Source organism: Pan troglodytes, chromosome 2 (assembly GCF_028858775.2).
Source record: "Pan troglodytes isolate AG18354 chromosome 2, NHGRI_mPanTro3-v2.0_pri, whole genome shotgun sequence".
Lineage (NCBI taxonomy): Eukaryota > Metazoa > Chordata > Mammalia > Primates > Hominidae > Pan > Pan troglodytes.
In genome coordinates, this window is record NC_086015.1 from 170,743,188 (window position 1) to 170,756,193 (window position 13,006).

At 39.2% G+C, this 13,006-nt stretch overlaps 1 protein-coding gene across 5 annotated transcripts in view; it reads right to left on the minus strand.

Annotated features, from left to right (window-relative positions):
* WDR49 (WD repeat domain 49) overlaps positions 1–13,006 on the minus strand; it is a 211,639-nt gene that overhangs the window by 111,056 nt on the left and 87,577 nt on the right. For all 5 annotated transcript variants that reach the window (XM_016942258.4, XM_016942259.4, XM_009446787.5 and 2 more), the window contains one exon: positions 12,606–12,754. In XM_016942258.4, coding sequence (XP_016797747.2) covers positions 12,606–12,754 — 149 coding nt within the window. The remainder of the gene's footprint in view (positions 1–12,605; positions 12,755–13,006) is intronic.

Below are 13,006 nucleotides of genomic sequence, written 5' to 3' on the forward strand. Positions count from 1 at the left end.
ATGGACATTTTAACAATATTTTTTCTTCCAGACCATGAACATGGAATATCTTTCCATTTTTGTAGCTTCTTCAATGTCTTGCATTAATGTTTTATACTTTTCATCGTACAAATCCTTCACTCTTTTGGTTAAGTTTATTCCTAGATATTTAATTTTATTTGTAGCTATTCTAAACGGGATTACTTTCTTGATTTTCAGATTGTTGTTGGCATATAGAAATGCAACTGATTATGTTGATTTTGTATCCTGCAACTTTACTGAATTTGCTTACCATTCTAATGTTCTTTGGTGGAGTGGTTTTTCCAAATACAAGATGTTATTATCTGCAAATAAGGATAATGTGCTTTCTTCATTTCCAATTTGGATGCCCTTTTTATATTTCTCTTGTCTGATTATTCTAGCTAGGACTTACAGTACTATATTGAATAACACAGTGGGCATTCTTCAGATCTTAGATGGGAGGCTTTCAACTTTCTCCCATTTCAATATGATATTAGCTGTTGGTCTTTTATATATGGCTTTTATTATGTTGAGTTATGTTTCTTCTATATCAAAACTTTTTGAGTTTTTTAAATCATGAAGAGATGTGGAATTTTATCAAATGCTTTTTCAGAATCAATTGAAACGATTATTTAGTTTTTGTCCTTCATTCCATTGACATCATGTATCAAATGGATTGATTTGCATATATGGAACTATTCTTGCAACCTTGGGATAAATCCCACTTGGTCATAATGAATGATTTTTTAAATGTGTTGTTGAATTTGAATTGATAGTATTTTGCTGAGGATTTTTGCATCAATGTTTATGAGGGCTATCTGCCTGTGGTTTTCTTTTCTGATGTGTCTGTGTCTGGTTTTGGTATCAGGGTAATAATGGTTTTGTAGAATGAGTTTGGAAGTATTCCTTCCTCCTTTACTTTGTGGAATAGTTTGAGTAGGATTGGTACCAGTTCTTCTTTTAATGTTTGGTAAAATTCAGCAGCAAAGCCCTTGGGTCCTGGGCTTTTTGTTGTTGAGAGGCTTTTAACTATGGCTTCAGTCTCATTACTTGTTTTTAGTCTGTTCAGGTTTTGAAAATTTTTATGGTTCAATCTTGGTAGTTTGTATATGTCTAGGAATTTATCCATTTCTTCCAGATTTGTCAAGTTATTAACATATAGTGGCTCATACTAGCCATTAATAATCATTTGAATTTCAGTGGTGTCAGTAATAATATATCCTTTTTCATCTGTACTTTTATATTTTATTTGGGTTTTCTCTCTTTTTTTTCTGACTAGAAAGTTAGTCTGGCTAAGTTAGTCTGGCTAAAGTTTTGTCAATTTTGTTTATCTTTTCCAAAACCAACTTTTCATTTCATTGATCTTTGTATTCTTTCTTCATTTCAACTTCATTTATCTCTGCTCTGGTCTTTATTTTTTCATCTACAGATTTGGGGTTTGGTTTGTTTTTTGAATTCTTTAAGAGGCACCATTAGGTTGTTTATTTGAAGTTTTTTCTCTTTTTTAATGACAGCTGTAAACTTCTCTTTTAGTACTCCTCTTACTGTATCCTATAGGTTTTGGTATGCCATGTTTCCATTGTCATTTGTTTCAAGTAATTTTTCAATTTCCTTCTTAGTTTCTTTATTGACATACTGGTCATTCAGGAGAATATTGTTTAATTTCCATGTATTTGTACAATTTCCAAAATTACTCTTGTTATTGATGTCTAGTTTTAGTACCTTGTGATTAGAGAAGATGCTTGATATTATTTAAATTTTTTGAATGTTTTAAGACTTGTTTCATGACCTAACATATGGTCTATCTCTGAGAATGATTCATGTAGTCAGAAAAAGATTTTGTATTCTTCAGCAGTTGGATGAAAAGTTCTATAAATATCTATTAGGTCCATTTCTTCTATAGTGCAAAGTCTGATGTTTCTTTGTTGATTTTCTGTCTGGAAGATCTTCTCAATGCTGAAAAACAGGTGTTGATGTCTCCAGCTATTGTTGTATTGTGGTCTATCTCTCTATTTAAGTCTAATAAAATTTGCTTTATATATCTGGGTGCTCCCGTTTTGGGTACACATATATTTACAATTGTTATATTCTCTTGCTGAACTAATTCATTTATCATAATATAATGATTTCTTTGTCCCTTATAGGTTTGGCCTGAAATCTATTTTGTCTGATATGAATATAGGGACTCCTGTTCTTCCATTCTGGCATGGAATATCATTTTTCCTTCCTTTATTTTCAGTCAGTGTGTGTCTTTATAGGTTAAGTGTGTTTCTTGTAGGCAATAGATAATTGGGTCTTGTTATTTTTTTATCCAATCACTCTGCTATGTCCTTTGATTGGAAAGTTTAGTCCATTAACATTCAATGCTATTATTGACAAGTAAAGACTTACTTCTGCCATTTTGTTATTTGTTTTCTGGTTGTCTTCTGGTCTTCTCTTCCTTCTTTCTTTCCTTCCTGTCTTCCTTATAGTAAAGGTGATTGTCACTGGTCATATGATTTAGTTTCTTGCTTTGTATTTTTTGTGTATTCCTTGTATGTTTTTTAGTTTGAGGTTACCATGAGGCTTGAAAATACTATCTTATAATCTGTTATTTTAAACTGATAGCAACTTAACACTGTTTATATAAACAAACCAACAAGCAAAAAGAAAACTAATAAAGACCCTATATCTTAACTTCATCCTCCTTAACTTTTTAACTTTCTGTTGTTTCTATTTATATCTTATTGTACTGTCTATGTCTTGAAAAGTTATTGTAGTTATTTTTGATTAGTTCATCATTTAATCTTTCTACTTCAGATAACAATAGCTTACACAGCACAGTTACAGTGTTATATTCTGTGGTTTTTTTGTGTACTTACTATTACCACTGAGTTTTGTACCGTTAGATGATTTCTTTTTCTTTCTTTTTTTTTTTTTTTTGAGATGGAGTCTCACTCTGTCGCCAAGCTGGAGTGCAATAGCACCATCTCAGCTCACTGAAACCTCCACCTCCTGGGTTCAAGAGATTCTCCTGCCTCAGCTTCCTGAGTAGCTGGGACTACAGGTGCACACCACCACGCCCAGCTAATTTTTGTATTTTTAGTAGAGACGGGGTTTCACCATGTTGGCCAGGACGGTCTCCATCTTTTGCCCTACGATCCTCCCACATCGGTCTCCCAAAGTGCTGGGATTACAGGCATGAACAACTGCTCCTGGCCAGATGATTTCTTATTGCTAATTAACATTCCTTTCTTTCAGATTGAAGAACTCCCTCTAGCACTTCTTGTAGGAAGGTCTGGTATTGATGAAATCCTTCAGCTTTCATTTGTCTGGTAAGGTCTTTATTTCTCCATGTTTGAAGGATATTTTTGCAAGATATAGTTATTTTCCTTCAGAACTTTAAATATGTCATGCTATTCTCTCCTGGCCTGTAAGATTTCCCTGAAAATTTTGCTGCCAGACATATTGAAGCTCTATTTTATGTTATTTCTTTCTTTTCTCTTACTGCCCTTAGGATTCTTTCTTTATCCTTGACCTTTGGGAGTTTGATTATTAAATGCCTCGAGTTAGTGTTCTTTGGGTTAAATCAGCTTGGTGTTCTATAGCTTTCTTGTATTTGGACATTGATATATTTCGCTAGGTTTAGGAAGTTCTCTGTTATTATCCCTTTAAATAAACTTTCTACCTTGTTTCTCTCTCAACTTCCTCTTTAAGTCCAATAACTCTTAGATTTGTCTTGTTGAGACTGTTTTCTAGATCTTCAAGGTGTGCTTCATTCATTTTCATTTTTTTTCTTTTGCCTCCTCTGACTGCATTTCTAAATATCCTGTCTTCAAGCTCACTAATTCCTTCTTCTGCTTGATTGATTCTGCTATTAAAACACTGACACATTCTTCAGTTTGTCAATTCCATTTTTCAACTTTAGAATTTCTGCTTGATTTTTTTAACAATGTTAATGTCTTTGTTAAATTTATCTGATAGAATTCTGAATTCCTTCTCTGTGTTATCTTGAATATCTTTGAGTTTCCTCAACACAGCTATTTTGAATTCTCCATCTGAATGGTCACATATCTCTGTTTCTCCAGGATGTGTTATTGTGCCTTATTTAGTTCATTTAGTGAGGTCATGTTTTCCTGGATGGTGTTGATGTTAGTAGCTGTTCTTTGGTGTCTGGGCATTGAAGAGTTAGGTGTTTATTGTAGTCTTCACTGTCTTGGCTTATTTGTAGCTATCTGATATGGTTGGCTCTGTGTTCCCACCCAAATCTCATCTCAAACTGTAATCCCCATGTGCTGACGGAAGGACCTAGTTGTAGGTGACTGGATCATGGGGGAGGTTCCCCCATGCTGTTCTCATGATAGTGAGGGAATTGTCACAAGATCTGATGGTTTAAAGGTGTGTGGTGGTTCCCCTCTCTCGTTCTGCCTCTCCTGCTACCATGTAAGATGTGCCTTGCTTCCCCTTCACCTTCTTCCATGATTTTAGTTTCCTGAAGTCTCCCCAGCCATGAGCAACTGTGAGTCAATGAAACCTCTTTCCTTTATAAGTTAGCCAGTCTCAGGTACTTCCTTATAGCCATGTGAGAACAAACTAATACAGAAAATTGGCACTGGGAAAGTGGAGTGCTGCTATAAAGATACCTGGAAATGTGGAAGCAACATTGGAACTGGGTAATGGGCAAAAGTTGGAAAAGTTTGAAGGGCTCGTAAGAAGACAGGAAGATGTGGAAACATTTGGGACTTCTTAGAGACTTGTCAAATTGTTTTGACCAAAATGCTGATAGTGATATGGACAATGAAGTTCATGCTGAGGTGGTCTCAGATGGAGATGAGGACCTTACTGGGAACTGGAGCAAAGGTCAATCTTCCTATTCTTTACCAAAGACACTGGTGGCATTTTGCCCCTGCCCTAGATATCTGTAGAAATTTGAACTTGAGAGACATGATTTAGGGTATCTGGCAGAAGACATTTCAAAGCAGTAAAGCATTCAAGATGTGACCTGGTTTTTTCTGAAAGCATACAGTCATATTCATTCCAAAGAGATAGTCTGAAGTTGGAAATTATGTTTAAAGGGAAGCAGAACATAAAAGTTTGGAAAATTTGCAACCTAATCACGTGGTAGAAAAGCAAAACCTGGCCTTTGACAAAATTCAACAACCCTTCATGCTAAAAACTCTCAATCAATTAGGTATTGATGGGACGTATCTCAAAATAATAAGAGCTATCTATGACAAACCCACAGCCAATATCATACTGAATGGGCAAAAACTGGAAGCATTCTCTTTGAAAACTGGCACAAGACAGGGATGCCCTCTCTCACCACTCCTATTCAACATAGTGTTGGAAGCTCTGGCCAGGGCAATTAGGCAGGAGAAGGAAATAAAGAGTATTCAATTAGGAAAAGAGGAAGTCAAATTGTCCCTCTTTGCAGATGACATGATTGTATATCTAGAAAACCCCATTGTCTCAGCCCAAAATCTCCTTAAGCTGATAAGCAACTTCAGCAAAGTCTCAGGATACAAAATCAATGTACAAAAATCACAAGCATTCTTATACACCAACAACAGACAAACAGAGAGCCAAATCATGAGTGAACTCCCATTCACAATTGCTTCAAAGAGAATAAAATACCTGGGAATCCAACTTACAAGGGATGTGAAGGAACTCTTCAAGGAGAACTACAAACCACTTCTCAACGAAATAAAAGAGGATACAAACAAATGGAAGAGTATTCCATGCTCATGGGTAGGAAGAATCAATATCGTGAAAATGGCCATACTGCCCAAGGTAATTTACAGATTCAATGCCATCTCCATAAAGCTACCAATGACTTTCCTCACAGAATTGGAAAAAACTACTTTAAAGTTCACATGGAACCAAAAAAGAGCCCGCATCGCCAAGTCAATCCTAAGCCAAAAGAACAAAGCTGGAGGCATAACACTACCTGACTTCAAACTATACTACAAGGCTACAGTAACCAAAACAGCATGGTACTGGTACCAAAACAGAGATATAGATCAATGGAACAGAACAAAGCCCTCAGAATTAACACCGCATATCTACAACTATCTGATCTTTGACAAACCTGAGAAAAACAAGCAATGGGGAAAGGATTCCCTATTTAATAAATGGTGCTGGGAAAACTGGCTAGCCATACGTAGAAAGCTGAAACTGGATCCCTTCCTTACACCTTATACAAAAATCAAGTCAAGATGGATTAAAGACTTAAACATTAGACCTAAAACAATAAAAACCCTAGAAGAAAACCTAGGCATTACCATTCAGGACATAGGCATGGGCAAGGACTTCATGTCTAAAACACCAAAAGCAATGGCAACAAAAGCCAAAATTGACAAACGGGATCTAATTAAACTAAAGAGCTTCTGCACAGCAAAAGAAACTACCATCGGAGTGAACAGGCAACCTACAAAATGGAAGAAAATTTTCCCAACCTACTCATCTGACAAAGGGCTAATATCCAGAATCTACAATGAACTCAAACAAATTTACAAGAAAAAAACAAAGAACCCCATCAAAAAGTGGGCGAAGGACATGAATAGACACTTCTCAAAGAAGACATTTATGCAGCCAAAAAACACATGAAGAAATGCTCACCATCACTGGCCATCAGAGAAATGCAAATCAAAACCACAGTGAGATACCATCTCACACCAGTTAGAATGGCAATCATTAAAAAGTCAGGAAACAACAGGTGCTGGAGAGGATGTGGAGAAATAGGAACACTTTTACACTGTTGGTGGGACTGTAAACCAGTTCAACCATTGTGGAGTCAGTGTGGCGATTCCTCAGGGATCTAGAACTAGAAATACCATTTGACCCAGCCATCCCATTACTGGGTATATACCCAAAGGACTATAAATCATGCTGCTATAAAGACACATGCACACGTATGTTTATTGCGGCACTATTCACAATAGCAAAGACTTGGAACCAACCCAAATGTCCAACTATGATAGACTGGATTAAGAAAATGTGGCATATATACACCATGGAATACTATGCAGCCATAAAAAATGATGAGTTCATGTCCTTTGTAGGGACATGGATGAAATTGCAAATCATCATTCTCAGTAAACTATCACAAGAACAAAAAACCAAACACCGCATATTCTCACTCATAGGTGGGAATTGAACAATGAGAACACACGGACACAGGAAGGGGAACATCACATTCTGGGGACTGTTGTGGGGTGGGGGGAGGGGGGAGGGATAGCACTGGGAGATATACCTAATGCTAGATGATGAGTTAGTGGGTGCAGCACACCAGCATGGCACATGTATACATATGTAACTAACCTGCACATTGTGCGCAGGTACCCTAAAACTTAAAGTATAATAATAAATAAATAAATAAATAAAGATGTTTGCCATACTTTACAACTTTCATAAAATAAACTCAAAATGGAAAAAAAGAGAAAAAAAGAAAAGAAAATCCCATTTTTTAGGGAAAAATTCAAGCTGGCTGCAGAAATTTACATAAGTAACAAGGAGCCAAATGTTAATAGCCAAGACAATGGGGAAAATGTCTCCAGGGCATTTCGGAGATCTTCGTCACAGGCCCAAAGGCCTAAGTGGGAATAATGGTTTCATGGGCCTGGCCCAGGGTCCTGCTGCCTCTGTGCAGCCTCAGGGAATGGTACCCTGCATCCCAGCTGCTCCAGCTCCAGCCTTAGCTAAAAGGGGCCAAGGTACAGCTAGGGCTGTGACTTCAAAGGGTGCAAGCTCCAAGCATTGGCAGCTTCCACATGGTGTTGAGCCTGTGGGTGCACAGAAGACAAGAGTTGAGCTTTAGGAGCCTCTGCCTAGATTTCAGAGGATGTACAAAAATGCCTGGATGTCCAGGCAGAAGTTGGCTGCAGGGAGCCCTCATGTAAAGCCTCCGCTAAGGCAGTTCAGAGGGGAAATGTGGGGTTGGAGCTCCCACAGATAGTCCCCCTGGGGCACTGACTAGTGGAGCTGTGAGAAGAGGGCCACCATTCTCTAGACTCCAGAAGGGTGGATCCACCGACAGCTTGCATCGTGCACCTGAAAAAGCCACACACACTCAACACCAGCTTGTAAAAGCAGCCACAAGGATGGTACCCTGCAGAGCCACAGGAGCAAATCTCCCTGCTCAAGGCCAGGGAGCCCACCCCTTGCTTTAGCATGCCCTGTATGTGAGACATGGAGTAAAAGGAAATTTTGGAACTTTAAGGTTCAGTGAGTGTCTTGCTGGGTTTTGGACTTGCATGAGGCTTGTAGCCCCTTTGTTGTGGCCAATTTCTCCCTTTTGGAATGGTAACATTTACTCAATGCCTGTATCCCCATTGTATCTTGGAAATAACTAAATTGCTTTAGCATTTGCAGGCTCATAGGCAGAAGGGACTTGCATGGTCTCAGATAAGACTTTGGAATTAGGATTTTGGGTTAATATTGGAATGAGTTAAGACTTTGGGGGACCATGATGGGGGCATGATTGTGTTTTGAAATGTGAGAAGGTTGGGCTGGGGACAGTGGTTAATGCCTGTAATCCCAGCACTTTGGGAGGCTGAGGTGGGCAGATCACGAGGTCAGGAGATCAAGACTATCTTGGCTAACATGGTGAACCCTGTCTTTACTGAAAATACAAAGAATTAGCTGGGCATGGTGGCAGGTGCCTGTAGTCCCAGCTACTCTGGAGACTGAGGTAGGAGAATTGCTTGAACCTAGGAGGCAGAGGTTGCAGTGAGCCGAGATCACACCACTGCACTCCAGCCTGGGTGACAGAGCAAGATTCCATCTCAAAAAAAAAGAAAAGAAAAGAAAAAAGAAATGTGAGAAGGACATAAGATTTGGGAGGGGCCAGGGTGGAATGATGTGATTTGGCTCTGTGTCCCCACCCAAATCTCATCTCAAATTGTAATCCCCATGTGTCGAGGTAGGGAGGTGATTCGATCATTGGGGCAGTTTCCTCATGCTGTTCTCATGACAGTAAGTGAGTTCTCATGAGATCTTATTGTTTAAAAGTGTATGGTGGTTCCCCTACCCCACTCTCTTTCTCCTGCTGCCATGAAAGATGTGCCTTGCTTCCCCTTCACCTTCCACTATGATTGTAAGCTTCCTGAGGGCTCCCCAGCCATGTGGAAACATGAATCAATTAAACTTCTTTTCTTTATAAATTACCCAGTCTCATAGTTCTTTGTAGCAGTGTGAAAATGGACTAATACATTTTTTGAGAGGTTTTCCAGATATTTGAAAGGACTTGAGTGTTGTGATATAGCTGTATCTTCATTAGGGAGCACCCCAAACCCAGTAATGCTGTAGTTCTTGCAGACTCATAAAGGTCCCAGTTTGGAATCTTGGATAAAATCCAGAAGTGTCTAGATTACTAGACAGGCTCTTATTCTCTCACCTTACTTTCTACCAAACAAATAGAGTCTCTCTGTCTCTATTCTGAGCCACTTGGGGCTGACGGTGGAGTGACACAGGCACTTATGTGGCCATCACCACTGAGACTGTGCTGGGTCAGATATGAAGCCAGCACAGCACTGGGTCTTGCCAAAAGCCTGCTGTAACCACTACCTGGCTACTACCTATGTTTTCCCAAGGCTCTGGGGCTCTATGGTCAGCAGGTGGTTAAGCAGACAGCCTTGTGTCCTTCCCTTCAGGGCAGTTAGTTCCCTCAGGTCCCAGGCAGGTCCAGAGATGCTGTCCAGGAACCAGGGCTATAGTCAAAAACCTTAGAAATCTACTCGGTGTTCTACTTTACTATGACTGAACTGGCACTCAAACCACAAAATTCAGTTCTTCCCACTCTTCCCTCCCATTTTCATAGGCAGAGGAGCCTCACCTCTTGACCACCACCACCACTGTCCCATGGGGAGAACTGCTACACTACTGCCATTGTTCACTTAAGGATTAAGGCTCTTCGGTCAGCTTGTGGTGAAGTCGGCCAAGCCTGAGACTCACCCTTCAGGGCATTGGGCTCCCCTATGGCTCAGAGCATGTCAAGAAATGCTGTCCAAGGGCCAACGCCTAGAATCATGGACCCGCTTGGTGCTCTATCTCACTATGGTTGATCTGGTACCTAAGGTGCTAGACAAAAATCACCTTTACTTAACTTCTGCTTTTCTCAAATAGAAGTGTCTCACTGTAGCCACCACAGAGAGTAATATTCCATGTCTCACCTGAAGTCAATACATCTCAGTCTCACCCAAGTTCCATGGTGTACTATCTGGGTATCCCTGCTGGTTATTTAGAGCTCAAGGAAATCACCTTTACTTTACTTCTGCTTTTCTCAAATAGAAGTGTCTCACTGTAGCCACCACAGATAGTAATATTCCATGTCTCACCTGAAGTCAACACATCTCAGTCTCACCCAAGTTCCACGGTGTACTATCTGGCTATCCCTGCTGGTTATTTAGAGCTCAAGGACTCTTTAGTCAACAAGTGATGGGTCCTTCCAGGACTCGGTCCTTTCCTTAAGGTAGTGGGTTCCCTTCTGGCCCAGGATATGTCTAGAAATGTTATCTGGGAGCTAGGGCCTGGAAGGGGGGCACCTCACAATTCTGACCAGGGACCTATCTTATTGTGGCTGTGCTGGTATCCAAGATGCAAGACAAAAGTCCTCTTTACTCATTACTTTCCTCTCCTCAAGTGGAAGGAAGGGGTCTCTTTTGAAGTTGTGAATTGTGCTGCCTGGGGTTGGGGGAGTCGTGGTACAAGCGCTCCTTTAGCTGCCCTGGCTGGTGTCTCAGTAAGTCATGTCCCCCCACCCTTCCCCCAAGTCTACTGGCTTTTAGCCCGTCTCAGGCACTACGACTCACCTAGGAGTTGCAGTCCTTGTGGTCCATGCCACACAGACACTGTGGTGGGAAAAGGGAAGGGGTGGCATTGGTAATTGGAGACTGTATTTCCTACCCTCTTTGGTGATCCTTTCAGTTAAAACCAGGTACTGTGAGTGCTCACCTGATTTTTTTGGTTCTTATGAAGGTGTTTTTGTGTATGTGTAGATAGTTGTCAAATTTGGTGTTCCTACTGGGGGAGACCATTGGTGGGGCCTTCTAGCCGATGATCTTGCTCCATCCCTATTTTACATTTTCAATACTGATGCATCTTAAGAAAGCAAACTAACAATATCAGTACAGTATGATACCTGCTGTAATGAGAGACACACAAATGCAACAGGAGCACACAGAAAGAAACACCTACGTCTGCGTAAGAGACTTCAAAAAGTCCAAAATGTGGAGGATAAATAGGCATCTGCCAATTAATAGAAGACAGGGAATTGAAGGCAGAAGGAAGAGCATGTTGCAAAGCCATGAAACTGCATGGTGAGAAAAGATAATAATTTGATATGATTGGAGCATTAAATGAATTTGAAGGAGAAAAGCGGGAAGTGTAGTGGGGCTAGTAGATGGGGGGAGCTTTGTATAAAAGTTTAAGAATTTTAGAGTTCATATTTAAATAGAGGGCAGAGATGAAAGACTGAAGAATTTTTCTGCAAGCTACTTGCAAATTAGCAGAATGGAGGGCAGAGTAGAGTCAGATCATTCTGAAAATAGAGAGATATATTAGAAAACCTTTGCAGTATTTTGAGGAAAAGAAGATAAGATTTTGAATTACAGCAGTAGCAACTGAGATGGAGAGGTGAAACTGATAAACATTTTGATGGTAAAATCAACAGAAATTGGCAGCTGATTGTTGAAGTTCAAGAAAAAGTTTACATGCTAGGTAATACAGTAAAATAAGTAAGTTTGGTAGAATTTATGGTGGTTAATTTTGGTAGAATTTTTGGTAGAATTTATGGGATGTGGCTAAGGAGTTGAAGATGAATTTCTATGTAATTTATATTTGCATATATTTTAGCATACAACAAAAATTTATATTCACTCAGAGTCTCAAAGACTATCATCAATACACTTTATATGCACCCTCCTCTTCATAACCAACTATCTTGAAATCTATCATGTTAACTGGATCTTTAAGTTGGGCATTAGTAAGATTGAAGCTTTACCAAGGAACAAAAGTCAAGACTCTTAGAGATGAAGAAATTTGCCTAAGTGGATATAAGTAATAAATAGTGTTGTCAGGATTCAACCTGGACTCTACAGCTCTAGTGCCATATTTTTTTTCCACCATATTTAAAATATCTCATCAATATCATAAAACAGAAATGAACTGATACATTTAATTAAAAGGTTCTTAATGTGCTTGATGTTCTTCAGATTAACTTCAATTTCTAATTAACTGAGTCTCTTCAATATCAAAGCAATAATATTTAATTGCCTATGCCTGGACTTTATCTTATCAAAGCAACATTTCATTTTCTGTTTTTTCTATTGAATTCGTGAGAACATTGGAAGCTGTCAAGGTGTGACATATTGAGAGCCCAATAAAGATTAAATCCCTGAGTACATGATTTGAAAAAATTTAATGAAATACTTTGCCCACTTGTCTAGGACTACTGTTAAGTAACCATCAACCAACACCTTTTCCAAATATAGACTTCCAAAAACATAAGTAGCTAGCCAGTATATTTTAAAAACTGACACGATCTCTCAGAGAAATTCAGATCCCAGAGTTGATTTGGGTAGGAACCGGGGAAGCAAAACTAAATTAATTAAAAGCACAATGTTACTTACTTTATCCTTGGAGAAGCTGAAAAGTTGTTTTCTTTCCACAAAGAATTGGACGGCTATTACACTGGCTGAGTGGCCCCAAAGGACACCCACTGGTTTAGAGACAACATAGGGATTCCAAAGGCAAACTTTATTGTTAATGCCAGCAGTTGCTAATCAGAATTAGAAAGAAAAAAAATGTTTTTAATAGCATGAATAGCCCACAGCATTTTCTTTGTGAAATGAGTTTACCATATAACTCTAGCCTGATGAATGTCAACTGTAGGTTGACTAATGCACCCTGTGTTGCCATTGTCTAACTAGACCAGGCTAATAGAGCATGAGTTCTGTCAATAGAAATAGTTGAAATGGAGGGATTAGGGAAGAAAAAATTTGTCAAGGGGAAAAGGCTATGTATGAGGTGA